We start from the raw sequence: 26,744 nt of genomic DNA on the forward strand, positions 1-26,744 counted from the left end.
TATTCTATCTGTTTGTGATAGGCATAATCTATTGGACATACATGCTTAATCCTACTCAGCCTGTATTTTCTTGCTATTAGTTTTACAGCAACAGAAAACACCTTCTACTTGATCCTCATATCGACAAGAGCATCAGCTGCAGGACTTAAGGACAGACTAAAGGCATGGAAGGGCTGCATACTTATACAGCAGAATTATACAGGAAAATTACAGAGCTCCATCTAACAGAGAATAATGTAGAGCAAATCAAGAGAATAATGTAGAGCAAATCAAGGCCTGAATATATAGTAAAAATGTAGTTAGAAGAAAAATGGAGCTTCAGGCACTCGAATGATGTAGAGAAATGCGTAGAAGACTGACTAGCCTGTATTTTCCGTCTTGATGTGCCTGGCCTCAATTCAGTGACATATACAACTACACACTATTGAACATAAGCAGTTAAAACTGAGACGAAAACAGAATGAATTTGGCCTATATTTTCATATTTGGGGATTCACTGTCAGATAATTACAAGGAGACAAAAACACAAAGTATTATATCACTCCTCTTGTCCAGGAACAAGGAAGGGGGCAAAAGGATGTATTTAATCCACACAATAGATGTTAACAGTCAAATGAACAATAGCGTTCAACTGAAAAGTGCAGTTTTGATGCAGTATACTAATCAAATTGTTATGGTAATTGTTAGATTTGACCTACACAATTCAACAGAAGCAAATGTAAAAATTCAACCCAATAGTACTGATTTCAAACCGGTGCATAACACAATTTAAAACTGTCAGGAATTGATTTTTCTTAGTTTGTATTTGTATGACAAGGTTTATATACAACCTAAAACATATTAGGGATTAAACATAGGCCTAAAAAGCTAAATGTAATATGAAGGCTTAACACCCCCCTTAAGTTGGAGCATGCAAATCACAAATGCCCAACTTGTCAAGTAAATACAACAATTGTTGCTTGCTTAATGCCTTAGTGAATATGCCCGCTAGTTGATCTGTTGTCTTCACATACGACGGACTAATAACCCCTTTCTGAATCGCGTCTCTAACATAATGACAGTCAACCTCAATATGCTTAGTGCGTTCATGGAAGACCGAATTTTGCGCATTTCATAACGCTGATTGACTATCACAAAACAAACACATCGCACATGGATGCGGAACTCCTTGTGGAGTAGAGCCTTCAACCATTTTAGCTCATTAATTATCCTAGACATCGAACGATACTCTGCCTCTGCAGAAGACTTAGAGACAGTATGTTGCTTCTTAGTCTTCCAAGAAATAGGGGAACCACCAAAAACACCACCCAACTAGAAATCGATCGCCTCGTCATCAAAGGGCAACTAGCCCAATCCGAGTAACACCAACCTGTCAAATGTAAGTTGCAATCTTGATTCCTTGACCCGGACATCCTTTCAAGTAGCGAAATGTACGAAGTGCCGCCTCTCAATGGTCTTGTCGAGGTTGTTGCATAAATTGAGACAAGATATGAACCGTATAAGCCAAGTCGGGCCTAGTGAAAAACAAATAAATCAGACGACCCACAAGACGTCGATACATATCGGGGTCTATAATAAAAGGAGTCTCTGATTTAGCCAGAGTATGATTTTGCTCAATAGGAGTACCTACCGGACGTGCCCCTAGCAAACTAGACTCTACAATATGTCCCCAGGACATAAAGATATGTCGTTGACTAATATATCTAGAGCATATTTCCGTTGACATAAAAATATGCCCTCCAAACTAAAAGCAACCTCAATACTAAGAAAATACTTCAACACACCCAAATCTTACCCAAATATGACTTGAATGTGGAAATTGCACAAGAATTATTCCCCAAAATTATCAAATCATCAACATAGACCAGAACATTAAGATGAATAGCCCCATGATTCAGAGTAATAAGAGTATGATTGCAAAAAACCGTACCTTTTCAGAGAGCCAGCCAATTTAGCAAACCAACAACGGGTTGCTTGCCGAAGACCATATAATGACTTTCGTAGACGACACACCAAGCCAGATTGAGAGCCATGAAATCCAGGAGGTGGCCGCATATAAAATTCCTCATCAAGGTCACCATGAAGAAAGGGATTATACACATCCATTTGATGCAACTCCCAATTTTTCCCAGCAGCAACGGCCAAGAAAGCACGAACAGTAACCTAAGTCGAGTCTAGAGACAACCATGGAGCAATTTGTTAATGCCCAAACTAAAAAGAAAAATGACTTAGAGGAATGTCTAAAACAAAGGCAAACGCATAATTAGATGCTAGGAAATCAATTGACCCAAATTGTTAATGTTCTTAAGGGTATGTCTAGCACTTCTTACCGAGTATAGGAGTGGAAAGAGTTCGGGGAAAGTACAAGGGAAGGGTGTAGACATGTCTTAGATAGTGAGAAGTCAATAGATGAGATTGTTGAGATGAGAGTCCCCTTGTGAGATGAACATTGAGAAGGTTGCCAAAAAAAAAATAGAGTGAAACCCCACTTCATGTGGCAAAACTTCCTTTTCCAGGATGGTTACCTCGTCGGCTGGTTTAGACTTGATGACCAATTTTCAAAAACATTAGAGTCTTGAGAAAGTTGTATGCTAACATATGCTAAGGATATCTTTAGTAACGAAGAGGTATTGATTTTGTGGAAACAATAAGCATGCCAGATAATTGTAGTGCAATTTTTCAAAAGTTCCTTAAGGATCCAAGTCGTTATTATATTACATGTGCTATTGGTGATATGGTTATTGATCGTGCATTGTGTGATCTTGCGCTAGCATTAGCTTTACACCCCTTTCTACGTGCAAGACACTTGGCTTAGGAGAATTAAAGCCCACCAACATTTCCCTTCAATTAGATGATCATTTGGTTAAGATGTCCGCTTAGGTTAGGGTGGTGAAACTTTACATTCAAATGGATTTTATTGTGCTTGACATGGATGAGGACCTAAATGTCCCTAGAATTCTAGTTAGGCCTTTCTTAGCCACAACGGGGCCTATTATTAATGTAAAAAAATGGAAAAATGTCTTTGCTTATTCTAAAAGAAAAGGTGGAGTTTAAACTGATCAAGCTATGAAATGTCCATCCAACATGGATGACTGCATGTGTATTGATGTTATTGAGTGTGTTATTCATGAGACTATGCATATGCAATTCATAACGCTAACGATCCACTTGAGTATGTTTTGGCAAGTAAAGATAAGTTGTATAAAGAGAATACACAGATGGAGGCAATCGAATAGTATCTTGACTTCACTCATACTATTGAAAAGGAAGAACAAGTGAACCTAGTGACCAGGAAATAGGAGGTAGAAGAGGAATGCAAGAAAGGAAATGAAAAAGATCTCCAAATATATACATCTTTAAAATGACCCTAAAGAGTGTCATACAAGCTCAGGCCCAACATTTAATGTCGGCCCAAGGCACAAATAGCCACATAGGAACATGTCCAGCCAATTTGATGATTCTGGATTTCTTATCAAAGCCCAGTATCCTTCTTGGCACCAAAAAGCAGCAAAGGAAGAGTCTGGCAATTAAAGGGCAGAGTTTGGGACCAAAATCAGTTTAACGAATGAATATGAAAACATTTAGCACAATTGAGGGCTATAGTTAACCCTAAATGAGTAAATGAGGAAGACTTATAAAAGCAAAGACATTTTAAAAAAAAAAAAATTAAAAAAAAAAAAAACAGCTGCTTCTAATTTTTTTTCTATACTTAGTTTCTTTTGTTCTTAATTTTAGTTCTAGTTTACATAAGCTCTTATGCTAGTTGAATCATCTATCAGTAGCACTTTCATCTTTACAACTCGCTACTATCTCTAATTGGGCTTAGAGATGGAGGTAAATATGTTCCCAAATTCAATTGTATAGCTTAATTATTTTAACGTATCTTTCATGTTATGTATATTGTTCTTGAGTTGATGCTTTAATGTTACTTCAATTGCTTTGTTCTCTTTTATATCTTGTTATTACTAGACAATAAATGTCTAATTACTCATATGCTAGCGAGATCACCTCATAAGGACAAGTTACACCCAAGGTCCCCACTTCAGATGAAGTTTCATGGAAAGCAACAAAAAATAAATGGTTCTAAGCACCAAAGGAAAGAAACACTGTTTTACAAATAAATACAAACAAGAGACAAATTTTAAGGCAATACTACAATGGAAATAACATCACTACATACATCACAATAGAAGCTCCTTGACAAGCAGCACAATGACACTGTCAGCTACTTGTATTTGTTGCATATTTATTAAAGTGATATGGCACAAAGAGTTTTATAGTAGCATTATGTGTGGTGCATTCCCAGGTTTTATTTCAGAAACCATATGTTGGAATTCTTAATCAAATTGAAGTAAATTAAAGCAATGTTGCCACCTATAGAAGAGTCTGAAAGAGGTTTACAATGTAGCCACATAACATTACACATACATGTTTTGCAAGATTCGTTATACTTGACAATGATCAGGCTTCAGAGAAACTCTAAATTAAGAAGTTTTTAATGCGTATAAAAGGACACTAAATAAACACTTACACAGTACTGAGCTGCTTCCTCAACTCTGCCAGCATATACAGTGCATTGCCCTTGATCATTGGTACAAAAGAATAATGCAAACAAATGAATAAACTGCAAGAAGCACCTGCAAATAACAATATTAGAGTAGGCAGAGTTAAAGACAGATCAAAGTATTATTTGCTTCCGATAATCCACGATTAAGGGACAGCCCCTTCCTAAAGTAGAACTATCATATCCAGAATTCCTTGCTAATTTTTATATACTAGCATGATTACCTTGGATGTTAAAGTTTAAAATTAATAGCATAAGCCACCGCTGAAACAATAGGGAAAACAATTGAACAGTTAAACAAAGTCAGAAGACAGCCCTCAGGCACTGACACAGAATTAACAGCAAAGAGTCGCAAAGCACAATATCACAAAGATAATCAGCAAACTAAAGTGATGTTACTTGATTGTAAACAGTGCATTATACAAACTTCTAATAAAGTTTAAAAACATCAACAGTATAGTACAAAATGAATGTCAGTATGTCTATCATTATTCAAACTTCTTCACATTCTATCATTAATCATCAATCCTTCTTGAAACAGTTATTCCTGAGCACTTAAAAATAGCAGAGGGGAAATTCTAAAAGGTAAAAATGGAGGAAGGGGGTTGAAAATCATGAATGGAAAAAGATGGCGAAACACGTGACATGCCAAAATAAGTTACATTATTCAGACCTAAATACATGTGATTAGCCATCAAGCAATTCAGCCCAAATGTTATATAAAGTTATACAGTGACACAAGAATTACCAAAGGAAGTTCAAGGAGTCGCAGTATATGGTTTAGCGAAAGCATTAAAAACATCATCGAAATCCAATAGCTCATAATTCAAGGAAATGGCTGAAACTGCTAATATCCAAGAATTGGTGTCAATATAATTTCCTTTGGCTAGAATATTTACTACTTCAAACAACAATTCCAAATTCCCTTCTTCACACAGAAGGTTCATAAATTTGTTAACAGTCAAAAGATGAGGGGCATAACCCTTGAACACCATTTCATCCAAAATAAACGCCACTTCCTTCAGTTTCATCCCAGAAAGAAGCCCCTGAACAACTATCCGATAAGACACAACATCAGGTTTACATCCTCGCCTAGGCATATCTTCAAATAAATCAGTGGCTTCTCTTATTTTTCCCTCGTTGAAATAGGCTTTGATCAACACATTATAACTAATGACATCAGGTCTACATGTTTTCCCTTCCATCTCATTTAAAACCTCCAATGCTAAGTCAAAACGCTTCTCGGCACAATATCCACTAATGAGAGCATTATAAGTCGCGGTGTTAGGCAAACACTCAACTCTTTTCATCTCCTCCAAAACAACACCAACCTCATCTTTTCGCCCAACCTTAAAAAGCCCACTAATCAAAGTAGTATATATAGCCGAATCCACCTCAATATTCTTTTCTAGCATCTCATCCTTAAGTTTAAAAGCCAATTTCAACTCTTTAATCTCACAAAACCCCTTGATCAATGAAGCATAAACATAAAATGTAGGTTCAACATTGTAAACCCGGGTCATATCTTTCTTCAACCTAAGCGCTTCCTTCACCTTCAAACTCGCACAAAGCCCCGTAATCAACGTAGAAAAAGTCACCTCATTAGGCCGAACCCTTCTCTCACGCATTTCATCAAACACCTTCCACGCACTCTCCATATCGTTTCGCACCCTATAAGAATTAATCATGATATTATAACTACAAACATCTGGGGAAGCAAACCAATCAATACCCACAAAAACCCTATCCAATTTATCAAATTCTCGACAAATTAATAACCCATTTAACAGAGTATTCAAGGATTTCACCGTTCTTGGACATCGAAACGACGGAATTTCGTCGAACACATGGAGTGCTCTTTCGGGCAATCGAGCTCGAGCATAGTAAGTAATCACATTGCAGAAAATGATTTCTGAGGGTGTAAATCGAGTTTCAAGCTTCAATTTTGACAAGATTAGTTCCAATTCGACGAACATTTTTGCTCGGCCAAGTTTTGTGATGATGAGATCATAGGAAAGGAGGGAATATGGGTAGGGTTTATTGTTAGAATTAGGGTTTAGGAAGAGATTGAGGGCAAGTTTTGGGTCTTTTTGTTGTCGAAGAAGAGCAGAAAGTCGAAATGGAGAAAGAGATTTCAATTTCTCCATTGTTTGTTGGTGATCGATGAAGGCGGGAAAATCGAAATGTATTGCTTTTTCCCCCAATTTAAGCTCGTTGAAGTAACGTTTGGGAAATCAGCGGATTGAGGCAAATCCACTAATCCTATCCGCTCCATAGGGATGTCCATAATTTGGATTAAAACCGAAATTCAATTCAATTCAAACCGAATTATCAATTTGGATTGAATTTGAATTTTAAATCAGATCGAATCGGATTGAGATTATTTGAAAATTCGGATTTTTGGATTGGAAAGAATTGACCCTAATTGGATTCAATCTAAACTGAAAATCAAATTGTAAAATTAAGCTTGTATAAATATGATTTTTTTTTTTTTTTGGTTTTTGGAAGTTTAGCTTAAATACTTAATATTACATAAAATAAATTAGGGAGACTTTATATTAATTAATGACTTGATGTTGAACTATTTGTTTTAATCATGATTTTGAAGACTTGTTTTTGTATTAAAGCTTTATTTTTATAATCGTATTAGCGCTAAAAAATAATGTATTATAATTCAGATTTTCGAATCAGATCCAAATAACCGAATTTCAATTTGGATTGAATTAGATTGGATTGGGAGAGAAATTCGGATCGCATTGGAAAATTGAAAACCAAATTATATTTCAGATTGGATCGGATTTGGAATAAATATCCAAACCGAAAACTGAATGGACACCCCTACCGCTACCGTTATCGCTCCCCCACCAAACACTAAAAATAGCTTATTGGTTGGTCAAACCTCTAATAGTTGTTCAATAATCTAATTTTGCCTTGAGCATTGTTTGGTTATTAGTTTTTAAATGATTAGTTGATTATATTGATTAGTTGATTATATTGATTAGTTTGACTAGCTGGTTATATTAGCTTATTTGACTAACTAGTTGTAAATACCTGATTATGTAAAAGCGTTTGATAACTAGTTGTTTATTACTAGCTGTTTCAGTGTATTAAATACGGAAAAAGCTAATTTTTCAATAAGCTATTTGCAAAAAGCTCTTAAAATGAGTTTTTTCAAAAAGAGTTTTTTGGACCAAAAAAGCTCTATAATAAGATATTTAACAAACAATCAAATTAGCTTTTTAAAATGGCCAAACCTTTAATGGTGATCAATAACCTAAAAGCTTTCCCAAAAGCTCTTTACCAAACAATGCCTTAGTCTGCTAAATATAGCGTATGGGGAAGTCATAGGCCTCACAGTATGAGATTTATACAGTACCCAACAAGAGCATTTTTGTACCCAAATCAAATATTGTAACAAAATAATCTGGTACCAAAATATGTGGCTTTAATTTAGTAGTTGTTAGTGTTTAGGGTAAAAATACCCTAGACACGTGGACCAATTAGAGAGGGCCACGTGTCAAGCCTAGATAGGTCCACATGGACCACTCACCAGTTAACATATGTCATCCTTAGATATCAGGTGGAATTGCGCCCTTCAAGGCCCAATTCCCGAGAAAGCCACAAAACGGCGCAACCCACCAAATCTAGGTCAGAGTGACCTAAGTGAGGGCACTTTTCCCAATGACCCTATAAAAAGGGAGATATCCCCCATTTTGGGGGCACGTTCAATCATTTATTACAACCCCATATTCTCTCACATCAGAGAGCACCTGATCTCGGAATCCGAGAAGATCCCACCTTATTTTCCGCACCTTTTCACATTCTCGTGTGTGTACTAACTTGACCATCGGAGGTGGAGCTCTAACCACCCGGAGTCTCCGTTGTTTTGCAGGTACAAGCCGCATCAGATCAGTTTTTGAGCTGTAACTCTCCCGAGGGACAAAAACACCCAAAACATTTGGTGCCGTCTGCGAGATTTATAATCGTACATGGTGAGACGCCTTGACTCCCTAAATCACTATCGTGAACTCTTGGTTTTAAAAAACCAAGATAATTCCCAAGTCATGCTTTAGTTTTTGAAATTGAATAGTAATTGAAATATAGAAGTATATAGAGAAATGTAACTTAGGGCCTGTTCATATTTACTGAAATGAGTTAATGAATTGAACCGAACTAGATTGATTGGAGCTGAATTGAACTGAAATGAAGTGAATAGAACTGAAGTGAATAGAACTAAAATGAATATTTTATGAGAGAAGGAAATCAAGAACTGAATTGAATTGAACTGATTGGAGCTGAACGAAACTGAATTAAATTGAACTGAACTAAAATTAAACTGAAGTGAATAAGTCCTTAGTAGTTCACTATATAATGACAAAACATTTTTTTATCACAGTAGAAGTGCATATAGTGCTTCTGAAATAAAGCTAAGAAATAAAAAGTAGAAGTTGTTCTCTTCAATTTATTTCAGATATTTATTACTTATTTCTTAATAAATTCAAATCTGATCAGAAAGATTCAGATCAGAACTTTTAATTATCATTTAGTTATTGTTAAATATCGTTAATTGCGTATTAAAAAATTATAAAAATTACATATTTGAAAATTTTATAATTAGACAAATATAACAAGATCCATTTTGATAATGTTTTTCTTTATAGATTAGTATTAAAATGCGGTCAAAGTATAGTCAATTTATTGAATCAGATCACACCAGACTAGATAATAAAAATTCAGATCAGATCATACCTTAAAAAAATCAGACTTGATTTACTTATTTCAGGTTAAGAGAACTAGTTCGTAGTCATAATGTAGCAAGAGGATAGTACAATAAACAATTAAGCACGTATAACCTTACCATTTTTTTCTTCTGCGAAGCAAGGTTTAATGGTTTATATTACTCCTTTCGTTTCGCATTAGTTGCAACACTTTCCACTTTCGGCCGTTTCAAATTTATTGCAACACTACTATATTTGAAAACTAGCTTAAGTCTCGTGCCATGCACGGTAAGTCTAATTTTTGTAAGCAAATAAAAATTGATAAAATATACACATCAAATATAGAAATTATAATGTCATAATCTATATTAATAGGCAAGCAAATAAATAAACAAAAATGGATTTTTTGGGCTACCTAAACCCGAGAATTTTTTCGGACGAGACTTGGTTTAACCAAGTCTAGTGGCCAAATACTATATTAGTAAATACTTATTTATAAATGAATTTTTAATAAACATCAAAAATTAATCAAACAATAGACTAAAATTAATTGATATTATACCTTTTCCTAGAATAAGATATATGATATAATTGTCAAACACAACATTTATATTTTATAGTTATACTATACCCTTTAAGTCCTTAATTTGTAATAATATATACGTAGTACTCCTTAGTAAAATTATAGAAACAAAATTATAATTAATTTTAATATATAGTCAAATTGAAATTGAAAAAAATAAGTGTTTTTTTAAAGTACTTTCTTTTACATCTATTATATGAAACAAATTATTATTACTTTTTTTTTGACAAAATTTAATAATACTCTATTTGAAAGACAATTAAAAAGGATTTTTGGAATAATTATTTAGGTAAATGTGTATAGAAAAATTATGAACACCAAGTAAATAAAAGAATATATATGTCATATAGATGATACAAAATATTTGGAATGGTATTATTATAGAATCAAAATCAAATATTAACAAAAAAAAGTTGTCATAAAGATATTATAAAATATTTGAATTATATTATTCTAGAATCAATTGTTTAAAACAAAAATTAAAAAGAGAGATGAGTTTTGGAGGGAAAAAACAGCACCAGGATGTGACACGTGTCACTCCCTGAATATGTTTTAGTTTTAATATTAAGTTATTGATGACCCACCATTATTTCATAATTTCTCTCTCTCACTAACCTTACTTTCACAAATATTTTATTATTTCTCTTTCCTACCAACCCCACCTACACTACTTTCTTTATTACTAGGGATTCTTACACGCGCGTTGCGCGCAGATGACTAGCCCTTTAAGGTAAATTATTACTAGTGGTTTTAATGCCTTATGCATATTTGTATGGTATTTTATTATATCTATTTGCATAGTAATTTTTGAATAATTTTGATGAGACGAATGGAATAAATTAAACAAGTTATCATACAATTACATACTTTGTAAGAAATAGAGAGTTAAAAAATGGAGAGTCAAAATGTTTTAGATATTGAAATAAACACAAATAATTAATCAATTTTGGTAATTCTAGAGATAATTTCAAGGCTTTTGAATTTAATGGGGGCAAATATGTAAAAGAATATTTTTAGGATATAAAAATTAATGCACTATTCAACAGAGTTTTCTTAAACTTTTTATAAGGTAAGAATAAGCATTTTGTAGTTAGTGTAATTTCCCCACAAAATCACAAAGTAAGTTCCCCACCAACTCCACCAAACTTTGCTTTGTCAATTTTTTCCCTTCAATATGCTATAAGTATATCTATAGTGTAAGTTATTCTATTGTACACGTTCAACTTAGGCATTAGAAAACCATCAGTTTCTTAGCTTTATATATATATATTTTTTATTTTTTCATAATGTACTAAATAATAATAAGAAAAAAAAACATAGAAAAATTTCTTAAACCGGTCTAGTATGGGTTTTTGACCACCAGTTTTATTAGCCCAATTCAATTTTGAACCATTCAAAATCAGTCTAATATCCATTTCTCAATTGCAAATTTTAAATTTCCTAGCATTTTTCATAATGTTTGTAACTTTTAATATGATATATAAGTAAATTAACACACCTTCTTCTCAAAATTCTAAATCAAGTACTCAAATATCTTATGATTTAGGTGGTACCAAGAGTATCTAAAGAATGAATTTTGCTTTTGCTCAAAAGAAAAAGAATCAAAGAATCCTGATAAATTTAGTTTCTCGATTTTTGAAATTTGCTGCATCAATGAACCTTTGAGATCAAATACCTTTTCAAGGATTCATCCTTTGCAGTTTCTAAATTCCAATAATAATGGTGGCAAGCATATGGTGATGCTAATATTTCAACTTCTTTTTTGGGAAATGGTTGGGAATTTCAGGATTTTGAATATTCCAAGAGGTTCCATTTTACAAGTGGACAAAAAACCTAAGTAATAAAGAGCTTTAATACATGATTTTGCATGAATTGTAATGAAAATTCTCTTTGTACTTTTACGTGGTCCTCCTCCCGAGCATGCATTGGTCGACTTATCTCAATTATCTAGTCTCAATCTTTTCTAATCTTTTCTTTTCTCCGGCTAGTCTTGAGTGTCGCTGCCCGCACAATGTGCCCACCTTTGAAAGAATAAAATAACTCCTATAAAATTGACCATATAACTGTGATAATAATGTTCAAGTAACTCAAACTACATTGACCGAGTAACCCTTTCAACACTGGTTAAGTAATCCCTATTACACTCACGAATTAACTCCTATGATAATTGACCACACAGTATAGCTGGCCAGATGTAAAAATTTGAGCATAAATAGATTTTCGTGGTTTCTTTTCTCACAAGAAATATCAACGTCTGCGAGTGAATTGAAGACAATGGGACTATGGGAGTGGAATGATGAGAGTACAGCTTGAGGAAGTTAGGAGCAAGGAGATAAATGTAACATTTTTTCTTTCAAAAGGAAAATAATTTCCACTAGTGGGAAAAACTATTACTTCATATTGTTTTCCACCCTTGTCAAACTAAAAATGAATAATTTTAAAAAAAATTTAAAAAAAATTACTTGGAAAATATTATTCATTCAAAAGTAACAAAACAATTGGAGCTTTAATTAGGCGCTTAAAATTATAATTTGCAACTTCATTGCATTGTATTATGGCATATGACAACTGACAATCAAGTCCTGATTTGGATAAAAAACAATCAAGTCCTCGTAATCCTTTGTGATCATGGAAATTTAGACAGTATATACTTAATTCGACATGTTAGTCATTCCTAAACTTTAAATACAAAAATAAATAAAAAATAAAAAAAAGGTTTGTACTATTAAATATTAGACATTAGGAGAACCTCCTAACGAGGGGAACTCCTATTGTAAAAAATTACCTCTATATAGGTAAAAGTTACCCAATATGAAAAAGAGTTATCCAATATTATAAAAGTTATCTATAATTTATTTATTGCTAAAGCTCAATTCTCTAAATGATAATATATCAAATCTCAATGAGTGAATTATATTACCCTTGTAAAACTTAACACATTGTCTATTTACATTAAAATCATATCAGATTTAAAAACGAAACAAGGTTAAAAATTATCTCAAATTAGTTAAAAGTTACCTTAAAATTGCTTGATATGATGGATATAACATTAATTGTAAACTGGGTTTACACAAAAGTTTTTGATCTTAAACATGGGGCTGATGCTATTTGTACTAACCCTTGATTGTCACTATTCAAGTTTACAAGAGGCTAGGTAGCGTGTGACACGAGCTGTTTGGATCGATTTTGGTTTAAAATAATTTGGTTCCAGTAGTTTGAGTCAGTTTTTGTGTATCGATATTATTCGTTAAGTCGTGTATCTTTAACTAGGTCCTCGAGTCATATAGTACAAGACCCAACAACTGGGGCAAACTTGATTAAGGCGTATTCACTATCCAGTGTCTAGAAATACATTGAATAGTGAATACTTCAAATACATACTCTATTTGTCAATGGTTAACGGTTCGTTGTATATATTACTATGATATGTTGAAAAAGAGAACAGTTTTACAATACAATTTCTAGTTTTAGATTGTAATTAATTTTCGAATTAATTCATTCCTCACATACATTGATACATACTATCCACATAGGATCGATTGAGAACCACGTTGGATAACGAATTGGATTAAGGCCCTGATCTTTTTACTTTATTTTTCCTAAACTAAAATAAAATTTGATCCGTACCTTCGGCACCAATCTATCAACTTCTAATATTTAACAATCCAAGCTAGTTGACATTCCTTGGAAATGAACAATTTGTCGAATCTCCAAAGAAGGTCAATATTTGTTACTCATAAAATAAAACAACGAGACATATTTTATGAAATCTCACTGCCCAAGTATCGAAATAAAGTTAGCACCCTCATAAAACTTGCTACAATGAGGTATCACTTTCACTCTGAATTAAGATAATTAAATTTAAAATTTTAATTGGTATACATTGGCCATAAAAAAGAGGAAAAAAGAAGAAACAAAAAAAGTAATAAATTCAAAAATACAAAGTGAGTACAACAATTTACACTACAAAAACAAGTACTTTAGACCCCAGATGGAAAAAGAGTGAGATATTACTTTGGACCAAACCATAATATTCCTCAACAGCACCAAAAGACCTGCTCCAAACAGACAAAGATTAAAACACTTTTTATTAATTATCACAAAGCTAAATAAATAAATAAATAAATAAATAAAATAGGAATTATGAAAAGTAAAGAATATGTTTAGGGAATATTATGTATTTACCAAATGATTCCTTGGAAAACAAATAAAGGGGTAGATCATACTGAACTTAAGTCAACATTATATATATTTGAAATTAGAAAATTGATTTTGTTTCCAACTTCATTTAAAGTGTAGAATTCTAATTTATGACTTGAAGTAAAGAATTAAACCTTTTATACTACGTATTTGCAAAATGCATTGAATATAATGACAAAATTAAATCTGAATATTACTCCATACATACTCCGTATAAGGTAAGGCGTATTCACTATTCAGTGTCTAGAAATATAAAATAAAAAATTATCGTATATAATAACTTGTTTTTTTTTTATATCTATATCTAAATACCTTAAATAAATTGCCCATACCGCCAATACGTATGGAATATATTATAAATAAGGGCCTGTTCATATTTACTGAATTGAGCTGAACTGAACTGAACTGATTGGAACTGAACTGAACTGATTGGAACTGAACTGAACTGGACTGAACTGAATTAAGCTGAAATGAATATTTTATGTCAGAGGGAAATTAAGAGCTGAACTGAACTGAACTGAACTGAATTGATTGAAGCTGAACTGAACTGAACTGAACTGAAATTAAGTAAATGTGAACAGACCCTTACACCATTTAAATATATAGATATTGACTTGTAAAAGTGAGTGATAATATCAAGTTGGTAAATTATTATAAGTACTAGGATATTATGCAGAGATAATTTTAAGCTTAACTTCATATATAATAAACCAATTTAATAAGTCAGTTATATGGCAGATAATATAAGATGGAGGGAAAATCACTTTGATTTATTTATTTGTTATATAATCGCTTTTATTCTTACACATTTTAACAAATAAGATGGAGGGAAAATCAGTTTAATTTATACACTTATCCATAAATAAAAATAAAAAATGTATGGTTGTAAAAAAAAAAAATGTATATACATAAAAATGTATAGGCTTTAACCAAAAATTATACTTGTATTTTTTCTAAGAAAATAAAATAATTGTACTTGCATATATATGTGGAGGTGAAAATTAAAAAGGGAAACATTTTTACAGACAAACTTGTTAAGCAATATACAATCTTTAATTTTTTTTTTCCCAGTCAATTGAGACAATATCATTTTGGGAATCAATGAACTTTTAGAGGGAATAAAACATTAAGAATCAAATAAATAACATAAACATCAAAGTTAATTATGTTATGATTCTTTTTGTCACTAATTTGAAATTTATGAACCATTTTAACTTTAAAATATATAAATAAAAGACTTAGAATAATAACTAATTACCCTTTAAAAGAAATTAAGTTAATATCTTAAATTTTATTATGCAAATTATTTAATTTTTATTTGATAAATAATAAACATGTAAATTAGCAAATTAAATAAGGTGTCTTACATTAAAGCAGGAGCTTAAGAACCTTCTACAAGAGATAAGAGTATAATTAATACTCTTCTTGATTTTCTTCTTGTTCTTCTTTGGAGACTTATGAAGCTTAACAAACATATCATAATCATCAGAGCAAATGATAATCCCGGGAGAGGTCAAGAACACGCTTCGACGAATGGGGGGTGACCAAAGGCTGCTTGTACCGTAGTCGAAATCAAACTCTAAGGCATCAAAGAACTTGCCTAAGAGTCTATCTGATTTCGACTTCGATACCGAGAGGATGTGGCGGTTTTCTTCATCGATGGTTTTGGAAGAACATGTGCTGCTGCTGCTTTTGGTGCTAGTATTGTCTGTTGATAATGATGGTAATGATGTTGAAGAAACGTTGGTTGATGATGATGAGGTCGACGACAGGTCGGACGATGACATTGTTATTATTATGTGGTGTTTTGAGAGTTTTATGGTTGAGGTTTTGATGATGAGAAGAGGAGGTTTTGAGAGTGTTATATAAATGGGGTTGAAGTGTTGCTACTATAATTGATGCAGGTTGTAATTATACTAGGAGCATGGTAAAGCAAGTTGTGTGTGCTTAAAAGTATATGTTGTGTGGTCATAATTGCAAATTTCTTTATCTGCCGAGGGACCCTTGAATATTAATAATATGATATATTTTATATTTGGATTTTTTGACATTTGCTACCACTAAAAACGCCTCTCTTCAGATTCAGTACCAATTTTTTTTAAAATTTTACTTTGCTACCATCAAAATCAGATTTTGTTAAAAACAACTACCACTTAACGGAATCCGTTAGGATTTCCGTTAAGTTAATTATAAAAAAAAATAAAATAAAAAAAATATATTTTTTTTAAAAAAGGAAAAACCCAGCCACCCCCCACCCCTCCCCCTCCCACCTGCCGGCGGCCGGCGCCAAAAGAGTTGGCCGGCGCCGGCGACCTCACCCACGACCCACCACGACACCACCCTAACCCCCAAACCCAGACCACCACCACCGACAACCCTATACCCAAAACCCACGAACCCAGATCTCACCACCACCACGACACCACCCTAACCCCAAACCCAGACCACCACCACTGACAACCCTATACCCACGAACCCAGCCCCACCACCACCGACAACCCAATACCAACGAACCTTATACCTACGAACCCAGACCACCGAAACCACTAAACCCAAACCGTGGAATCGGGTATCAAGGGGAGGGGGGTTGGGAACGAGGTTGGGATCGGGGTTGGAAAGGCGTATTTAGGGGAGGGTCACGACGCCGACGCCGACACGAGGGCTAGGTGGCCGGATTCGCGGGCAGGGGGTTCCCAGGTGACGGTGGAGGTGGCTTGGGTAGCTGGTGGCCGGGTCCGTGGGTGAGGAAGGGCCGGTGGTTGGGTGGTGGGTTTGATGTTGAATAGTGGTGGTGGATTAGGCAGTGGGTGGGAAGGAGTGGTGGCTGGACGGTGGTTGGGTGGTGGTAACGGAAATACTAACGGTTGAAGACAAGTGGTAGTGATTTTTAACATACTCTTATTTTGGTGGTAGCAAAGTAAAATTTTAAAAAAAATTGGTACCGAATCTGAAGAGAGGTGTTTTTAGTGGTAGTAAATGTCAAAAAGTCCTTTATATTTTATTACTAATTATGAAGTACCATGCATGATATAAAAATTAACGTTTTTTGGGTGTGATCACAGTGTGGCAAGCTGACACATACACTAAAATACGCACTGATCAGATAATTCATGATTGATCGAATAACCTCATAGCGAGCAATTAACCACGATCACACAACTCCTAACCCCTTACCAACCAAATAACCCAAGGTCGGGTAACCCTAACTACACTATGTGGGCGTGTGGCCAGCCACATGAAAATTTGTGAAATGTAATAAGTTATACGAGTAACAAATAAAATAACTTTAAAATTATTGTCTTTTAAAAGTTATAAAATAAATAAAAAAATTAAACACCATAGTTAAAAATTAAAATCAAAAGTGTGCTTTTTAAGGTAGTAAAAGTCATATCTTCTAATAATATAATTTCAAAGAAAAGCACTAGAGGGTGTCAATTGGGTCACAGGGTCAAATTCGGTTAAGTTGTACTTCCTCCGTTTCTTTTTACTTGCAACACAACCTTGTGGCACGTGTTTTAAGGTCGGATTTATGTAATGTAAACGGATAAATTATTCATTATAATTTTTACAAATGATACTTAACCCTATTCTAATCTTCGTGTATAAATTATATTGATAAAATCGCTCGTTTACCCTCACTAATCATCTCCTAAAACTGCGTGCCAAAAAGGTGTGTTGCAAGTAAAAGAAAACGGAGGAAGTATTAGATTGGGTTTATTTCAAAGAAAATCACTAGAGGTGTCAATTGGGTGGCAGAGTCAAACATAAAGAAATCAGATTATATCTGGTTTATTTCAAATTATTTGAGTCATGCAAATTTTTTACAAAAGCCTTTGTATACATCCGTTGTACAACAAAATTACTGTACATCGAGTTAACTTTTATTGAATTTAGGATAACTTTTAAACTTTTCACAAATTATTGGGTGCAGACGTACGTACGCACCCAATAGCTCACGCGGCATGCAACTCACATCCTTCCAAGTTCCACCAAATGCAAAATCTAATTCAATCAAATTCAACCCTATTCAATCAAATTCAACTCAATCCACTTAAATTCAACTCAATCCAATTCAAATTTCACATTACTCAAAATCAAACTTTGTTTTTTTTTTTTTTTGAAAAAAATTAGTGAGAATTAATACTTGTTAGAGACGAGGACGATGACAGAGGAGATGAAGAATAAATTCTCTGGTAACGGTGAGCGTCCTTTGATTCAAGATCGTAGGGGAGGTGGGAGTCGTTGGTGCAGGTGGCTGTGGAGGTGCGATTCTCTGGTGGAGTTCACCAGTGGTGGTGCGATTCACTGGTGGAGTTCGCTGGTCGTGGGTGCGGTGGCATGGGTTTGGTGGTTTGTGGGTGCAGTGGCTTGGGTTCGATGAACAGCGGTGGCTAAACAGCATGGCGAGGATTGGTGGCTGGACTTATTTAAGGAGGAAAGGGAAGTGAGGAACGAAGGAGAAGGAGAGATAGTAAGGGGTGGTGTGATTGTGAATCTGCTTATAGGAAAGAGAAAGAAAGAGAGGAAGAGGGAGAAAGAGGAGAGAGAATGAAATAAATTTAGTTTGTACTTGTATATACTTTGTACATCGGCTAATACAAGTAATATATCAGCCAATTGTAATATCATATCAGTCAACATTAAAGACATTAATAAAAACGTATCAGCCAACGACAGATACATATCAGCCAGCAAGATAGAGGAGTATTTCAGCCAACAAAAGGTACTTATCAGCCAACAGAAGAAACATATCAGCCAACAAATGAGCATATCAACCAAAAAAAAGCAACAGGTAAGCCAATAAAATAAACTTACCAGCCAACAATTAAAATATATACATATCAGCCAACAAAATAAACATATTAGCCTATTAAAAAAACATATAAGCCAGATAATGTATGATATTAGCCAACAAAAGGAACTTATCATAAATTTTTTTAAAAAATATATCAACCAACAAAAAGAATATATTAGCCAACACAAAGATCATATCAGGTAACAAATGAAACATATCAGCCAACACAGGAAACATATCAGCCAACAAGTAAAATATATCAACCAAGTATGCCCCACCAAATTTGCGTGCGGCCGTCCGCATCCAATACCTTCTCTAAACATTTTTGGATAAATTTTATGAATAAAGTATAAATAACTTTTATTTATATAAGGGTCACTACTAAAATTCGGCCAAATTGCGACTGTCTCTAACGGTCGCAGATTATAGTAAAAACGGTCGCAATTAGTAATTGCGACCGTCAACGGTCGTAAGGTGGTGGTCGTTATTCACGTGGTCGCAAAAAACCATTATTGCGACCGTTTGGCGGTCGCAGATTTTTTGCGACCGTTTTTATTAATTTCAACGACCGGTTTGACAACGGTCGCAAATTTTACAAATTGCGACCGTTTACAAAAGCAGTCGCAAATATGGATTTAGCGACGGTCCTAGGCGGTCGCAAAAACAATTAAAAAAACAAAAAACAAAAAAAAAACGCAGCCACCTCCTGAACTTCGCAGCCTACCCCACCACCACTTCCCTCCCAAACCCTCTTTACCCACCACCACTGGCCACCCTAAAACACCACCGCGCAACCTCAACCACCTTTAACCACCACCCATATTCAACCCAAAAATTGTATAAATTTATCAAAAAAATTCAACCCAAAAAAAAAACCCACAAAATTTCGAACAAAATTACACAAATCAAACCGAAAATGTAACAAAAATTAAATCAAAATTCGAACAAAATATAACCCACAAAAACTAATTAAAATTTGAACAAAAATAAAAAAAAATTAAACCCAGCAAAATTGAAACCCACAACGAACAAAAATCACAAAAAATTACGAACAAAACTCGAAAAACAAATCAATAAAATTTGAAAAAAACTTCGAACCAACATTCAAACAAAAATTCGAACAAAAACTGAAATAAAACAACAAAAATCGAAAATAAAACAAAATTATTTTAAAAAAAAATCAGAAAATCAACATACCTTTCCTAATATTTCTTCCTCATGGGGTTTATATGGTCAAATTCGACCATGAAAACTCCAGATCTGGAGTTTTCATGGTCGAATTTGACCATGAAAACCGAAATTCTTGAAAAGGATGGTGACGGCGCGTCTCGCTCATTTGTTGCTTGCTTGTGACTGTGGGGCTTGATTTGATGTGATTTAATGAAGAAAGGAGATGAAGAGAAAGAAAGAAAGAGGAGATGAGAAAGAAAGAAAGAGGAGATGAAGAGAAAGGAGGGCGTGAGAAGGGAGAAGGAAGGAGAAGATGGAGAAAATGAGGAGAGAGAAAATGATGAGAAGAAACGGCTGCTTCAACAAAAATTAGGGTTAGGGTGGGTTGGCAGCACTTTTATACTCCATTTTATTACAAAAAAATCATTATTTTATTACGACTGCTCTTAGCGGTCGCAATTGGTCGCAAATTGCGACCGTTTCTATAACGGTCGTAATGGTTGCAATTTGCGACTGGTTTTGGCGGTCGCAAATGGTCGCAAATTGCGACCGTTTATGTAACGGTCGTAAATGTCGCAATTTGCGACTGTTTTTGACAGTCGCAATAAAATTGTTTAAATTTAGAATTATTTTTAACGTGCATATTATTTTAAAGAAATTTTTAAATACTTTTGCGACCGTTAAATAGCCTAAAAACGGTCGCAAATCTGCGACCGCCTTAAAAACGGTCGCAAATATTATATTTTGCGACCGTTTTAATGACGGTCGTAAAAAACGGTCGTAATTTGACGAATTTTAGTAGTGGGTAACTTTGATATACTAAATAACTTTAACTAATTACAGCGTAATTTTTATCATTTTTCAAATGTTTGTGAATTTTTTTTTTATGTTTGTATAAGTTAAAATTTGAATTGAGTTTTACTCGAATCAACCGGTTTACAATAAGAGCTATAGTTGGGTCACTAAATGTAAGGCAAATGTACAGTAGACAAGGCTCCAAAAGGAGAAAGGTAGGCTCGCAAGACCACAATGATGAATGAGCTCCAGATGGACCATGATTGACAAATGCACATTGTATGAATGATAGTCATAGTTCAATTTGTATAACCAATCTATAGCTAATTTACCCAATTTGACAACCTTTGAATATTGCCAAAAATGCTTCCAATGTCAGACAATGACGCTCTAAATTACTGTAATCTATAATGGGAAACTAATGATATATGTGCACAGTAATTTTGTCTAAAAGCAGTAAAAAGGCTTCGAATTTCCATAAATGACATAAAGTTGTAATAATGACGATGAAGAAGTCTTACTTGGGTTAAAATGGTAAGTGTGTCTAAAAAATAAAAATAAAAAATGGTAAGCGGCTATAAGTGGATATCACAATGATAACTACTCCGTACTTCGTACTTCCATATCCTGCAAATTACTCCTTCAGTCCTTAGTTACTGGCAAATATCTCAAAAAAATACGGGAATTAAGGTGGATGAAAATATGCACGGTAATTTTCATTTTTTTTTTAATAATTAGTATATTAAATATTTTAAATTTAATATTATATATTTAAAGGGGAGTTTTTTTTGAGTTTTTAGAGAGTCACGTAGGATCTAATTTTCTCAGCGCGTCATGTAGGATTATAAATCTTGGTAGTAATCAATTAAATAAGAGATTATTAATTTATTTTAGAATTAAATAATTCAAATGTCACATAAGCAAAATTGGCGAATAAGATTTTTAAGTTTAAATTAATTAAATATTAAATATTATCTTTTAATATTATGAATTTTATCTAAATATATAATAAATTTTAGCTCATAAATAATAAAAAAAAAAAATCAAACAAATCGTGCATCGCACGGGCTTCATCTAGTAACTTATATTGTATTCATATCTAGAGTAGTCAAAGCTATATTGTTATGAGGAAATATAGGGCCACTAATAGTCGTTTTTCTCTTTAGGTCTTCCTAGGGAGGGTTTTCGTTCTAGTCTCCTTTTGGCTAGGGTTGTTTTTTCAAGGTTTTCTTCTCGATTTTTGATCGAGTTTTCATATTTGTGGTGAAATTTTCTTTTCAATTATCATCTTCCTTTCAATGGAAGATAAAAATCAAACTCTTGCGATTATGGAGAAGGAGGGGATTGAGAAAAATAATTCAGAGATACAATAAATAAAGACCCAAACAGTGCAATCGAGTGGGATGATACAGGAGAGGCTGATGAGGATGCTCGTGTGGAAATGACCTTAGTTGGGAAGATTTGGACTGAACGTAACATTAATGTGAATGCTTTTATAGCAACAATCAAGAGCGTATGGCAACCAAAGCATGGCGTTGATATCACAAGCATTGGGAAAAACATGTTCACTTTTCAATTTTACCATTGGCGAGACAAGAATCGAGCGCTTGAGGAACAACCGTGGCATTTTGATAGGCATGCTTTGATATTGGGAGAAACTACGGACTCGGTAAAACCTTCTGACATTCAACTCTTTTCCTTGCCGATGTGGGTTAGAGTGTATAATCTTCCTCTTAAGGGGAGATTAAATATCAGTAGTGTGGAAAAAATTGGTAACAAATTGGGTATTTTTGTCAAGATGGATAGTGATGCTAGAGTAGGCATTGATAAGTCTATTCGCAGGACCTTGGTTGATGTTCGTAAACCCTTCGCTAAAAATGTTACATTAAAGCTAAGGGGTGGTATTGAGGAATTGTTCGAAGTAAAGTATGAGAAGCCTCCTTTGTTTTACTTCTTTTGTGGGCTTATGGGGCATGGAGTTAAAGATTGTGAGGAGCATAAGGAGACTAATAATCTTGTAACTTCTTTTGGGGGCGTGGATGAAGGCTTCCCCTTGGAAGTCAAATATAGGTGTGCGGGATGAAGGAGGAGGGCGTGGACATAATACTTGTGCGAGACCTCTTTTTGTCACAAAGCCAAAAGAAAAATTAGTTAACTCTGTAAACGAAGCTCATGTTAATGAGATGATGGATAAATTGGGAGAAGTGGAGCTACAAAGTGGGTCTGCTAAGGGCTTGAGTATTTCGAATGATGGTGTGGGGAAGTCTGGAGGGAGTGAGGTTTTTATTTCCAATAGTGGAAAAGAGGTAGGAGGGAATATGGAGTTAGGTTCTAAGGAGTGTAAGGATGGAAAAGGGAATAAAGGGGTTTCGAAGAGCTAGAAGAGGGTCCTTAGAGATGGTGATCATAGTATGAGTGCGGGGGCTGTGCTTCTTGGAGAAAAAAGAAAGGAGTGTGAAAGTGTAATAGGAGGTATTGAATTGGAGAAAGGTGATCTCATTCAAGGTAATAAAAAGAGAGTGATTTCTATGTCAACTGAGAGAGTGGCAAGCCCTACCAATAATAGGGCTCTTGGTGATCAATGAGCTACATCCTAGCTTGGAATTGCAGGGACTTGGGGAGTGTCGCTGCGATTAATGCGTTAAAGGACATTCTTCTTCTTGAAAATCTCCAGTTAGTGTTTCTTTCTGAGACGAGATTGAAGGCTTTTGAATTGGAAAAAATTAAACAAAAATTGAATTTTTCTTGTGGCTTTACTGTGGAGTGCAAATGAGAGGGGAAAGGAAGGAAGGGAGGTCTTGCTCTTTTGTGGAACAATAATATTGATGTGATCCTGCAATCTTACTCTCTTCACCATATTGATACTTGGTTCCGTTCTTTAAAGCATGGTGAGTGGCGTTTTTCTGGCCTTTATGGGTACCCCGAGGAAGAGAACAAGTTCAAGACTGGTTTGCTCTTTGATAGTCTTATGGATGGGAATAATAAGCCGAGGCTTTGTGGAGGTGACCTTAACCTCATGCTACACTCTCGTGAGAAAAAAGGAGGGAGAGATTTCAATTTTGAGGAAGCTGAGATTTTAAGGAATGTTGACTCGCACTGTCAATTGGAAGACTTGGGTTTTATTGGCCATGACTTCTCGTGGACTAATAATAGAGGGGGAGTGGAGAACATTCAAGAGCGGCTCGACAGAATTCTTGCCAACCGAGCCTGGAAGGATCTTTTCCAAGGGTCCTTTGTGACTCACCTCACTAAGTGCAGATCGGATCATCTTCCTATATTATTATGTATCAAAGAGGCTGTCCCGAAATAGAAGAAAAAAAAGAAGAGGAAATTGTACCGCTTTGAAGAAATGTGGCTTCGAGATCAAAACTGTGCAGATATTGTTTCGGATGCTTGGGATCGTGAAGGTGATTTATGCTCAAAAATTGATTTCACGTCAATGAGGTTAAGTGCATGGAGTAGGGAGCGTTTTGGCGATTTCATTATGGAGCTTGCTGCGTGTTGAAATCAGATGAAGCAATTGATGGGTGAAACTGAATCGGATGAGGTTATCTCTCGAACAAAAGCCTTAGACGATCGAATGGATGAGCTTGAAAGAAGGGAGGAATTGTACTGGAAACAACGGAGTAGGCAAGATTGGTTAAAGAATGGTGATGAAAACACTTCCTTCTTCCATCAAAAAGCGGAACAGAGAGCTTTAAGAAACCATATCTCATGTATTAAATATGCGGCAGGAAATTCATATGTTGAGGAGTTGCAAATTTCTGAGACTTTTGTGAATTATTTTGAGGATTTATTTGATAGAAGCTGCAATATTGATACTGAGCCCGTGATTACAATGGTGGAGCCGAACATTAGTGACAGACAGTATGCTGATTTAAACGCCCCGTATATTGTAGAGGAGGTGTGTATGACACTCTTTCAAATGCACACTACAAAGGCCCCAGGGCCCGATGGTATGTCTGCAATTTTTTTCCAGAAATTTTAGGACGTTGTGGAGAATGATGTAGTTGAAAAAGTGTTAGATATTTTGAATAATAATGGGGATATAGGTTCTATAAATCAGACTCATATTGTTTTAATCCCGAAAAAGAAGGAAAGTAAGTCTCCTGTTGATTTTGGACCTATTAGTTTATGTAATGTACTGTATAAAATTGTCACTAAGGTGCTTGCAAATAGATTGAAACTTGTGCTTCCATCTATTATTCATGAGTCGCAGAGTGGATTTGTTCCGGGAAGATTAATTACGAATTATGTGTTAGTTGCCTAGGAATGTTTCCATTACCTCCGATAGAAGAAAACAGGCAAAAAAGAATATCTAGGCCTCAAGCTTGATATGAGTAAGGCTTACGACAGAGTAGAATGGGGTTTTCTGGAAAAAATGATGATTAAATTGGGAATGCTGGATAATTTTGTGAATTTGGTTATGAAATGTGTGAGTACGGCTTCTTTTGATGTTCTAGTCAATGGGCAACCTTCAAGGATTTTTAAGCCAAGTAGAGGGCTTTGACAAGGGGACCCCATCTCCCCTTTTCTATTTATTTTGTGTGCGGAGGGTCTTTCATCGTTGGTTCGGGATGCAGAGAGAAGGAAATTTATTCTTGGTGTTAAAATTGGGCGACATGTGAATCCTATCACTCATTTATTTTTTGCTGATGATAGCCTCCTTTTTGTGAAAGCGACGGAGGAGGAAGTTGAGAATGTGCTTGAATTGGGATTCTTTCTACCTATGAGATGGCTTCGGGTCAAAAACTAAATATGGATAAATAAGAGGTGTCTTTTAGCTGAAACATTGAGCAAGAACGGAAAAACATGCTTCAGATGAAGTTATCATTTAAGGTCGTTGAGTGGCACGACAAATAATATCTTGGCTAACCAACTTACATTAGTGGGTCTAAGAAGCAAATTTTCCAGGATATTCAGGATCGAATTTGGAAAAAACTCAAGGGGTGGAATAGGGAAATTTCTCTCACAAGTCGGGAAGGAAATTTTGATCAAATCCATTGCACAAGCAATCCCAACCTATGCAATGCAATGTTTGTCGATACCAGAAAGCATTTTAAATGTAATTGAAAGGCTTTGTAGTCAATTTTTTTGGGGGCAAAAAGGTGAAGAGAAGAAGATTTGTTGGGTTGCTTGGGATAAGTTGTATGCTCCAAAGAGTGAGGGAGGACTTGGATTCCGTAATATGAACTTTAATAGAGCTCTCTTGGTGAAGCAAGCGTGGAGGATTCTTACAAATGAGGAGTCCCTGATGAACAAGGTCCTTAAAGGAAAATATTTTCCTCATTCGACCTTAATGGATGCAAAAGTTAGGCCGAATTCCAGTTACACTTGGAGGTCGATTCTTGGGGCTAGAGATGTGTTATTGAAGGTGTAGACACCCATTTGTGTCTCCCCAAAACCAAACCCAGTGATGAATGCCTTGCACGTTGTGTTATTGTCGAATTAGGTGAAAGTGATTCGAAAGCCAAGTGTTGCGGTTTAGTTTTAATTAAATTCTTTTCTCTCTGTTTTTGAAAATGACCTTATGTATTTGAAAATATCCATTTCAGTTTATTTTGTTCCATAATAAGGGTCCAATAATGGTGTAGATGGATGGGGCTCGAAGAGACCTTTCCAACGATATATTATAAGCCCGATTCCGATGAATATTGAGGAAGTTATGGCCAAAATACTAAACTGGGCCCAGTTATTTATTTTAATACGGCCCAATGATCTAGAGGAGGGCCCAATATTAATTATTATTCCTAAAATTATTAGGATTAATTATAGTTTTCTAGAAGTTTCTAGAAAGTTCCTTTTAATTCTAATTTTGTTAGATTTAATAATTAATTATTTTTAAAAGATTTTTATTTGGAATAAAATATTGTTTTGTTATCTTAAAAATACGTATTTTATCTTCTGTACGGATTCTGT

The 26,744-nt window shown here is 34.6% G+C and overlaps 2 protein-coding genes across 2 annotated transcripts; one reads left to right on the forward strand and one right to left on the reverse strand.

Moving 5' to 3' along the window:
- Positions 1 to 5,169: 5,169 nt before the first annotated feature.
- LOC145606037 (uncharacterized) lies at positions 5,170 to 6,743 on the reverse strand. Its single transcript, XM_081662100.1, has one exon. It carries the CDS (start codon positions 6,709 to 6,711, stop codon positions 5,323 to 5,325), a length of 1,389 nt encoding a protein of 462 aa, XP_081518226.1. The 5' UTR covers positions 6,712 to 6,743; the 3' UTR covers positions 5,170 to 5,322.
- A 17,593-nt stretch (positions 6,744 to 24,336) lies between these two features.
- On the forward strand, positions 24,337 to 25,335 carry LOC145604206 (uncharacterized). The gene is made up of 3 exons (XM_081660144.1): positions 24,337 to 24,729; positions 24,814 to 24,990; positions 25,120 to 25,335. The coding sequence occupies exons 1-3, from the start codon at positions 24,337 to 24,339 to the stop codon at positions 25,333 to 25,335; spliced, it is 786 nt and encodes a 261-aa protein (XP_081516270.1).
- Positions 25,336 to 26,744: the final 1,409 nt, after the last annotated feature.

This window comes from Chenopodium album, chromosome 22 (genome assembly GCF_948465745.1).
Source record: "Chenopodium album chromosome 22, dcCheAlbu1.1, whole genome shotgun sequence".
Lineage (NCBI taxonomy): Eukaryota > Viridiplantae > Streptophyta > Magnoliopsida > Caryophyllales > Amaranthaceae > Chenopodium > Chenopodium album.

Coding starts and splice junctions, on each gene's coding strand:
- LOC145606037 (XM_081662100.1), bottom strand. CDS start 6,711: ATGGAGAAATTGAAATCTCTTTCTCCATTTCGACTTTCTGCTCTTCTT.
- LOC145604206 (XM_081660144.1), top strand. CDS start 24,337: ATGAAGCAATTGATGGGTGAAACTGAATCGGATGAGGTTATCTCTCGA. Junction 24,730..24,813: donor CCCCGTATATTGTAGAGGAG/GTGTGTATGACA, acceptor CAGAAATTTTAG/GACGTTGTGGAGAATGATGT. Junction 24,991..25,119: donor TGTATAAAATTGTCACTAAG/GTGCTTGCAAAT, acceptor TACCTCCGATAG/AAGAAAACAGGCAAAAAAGA.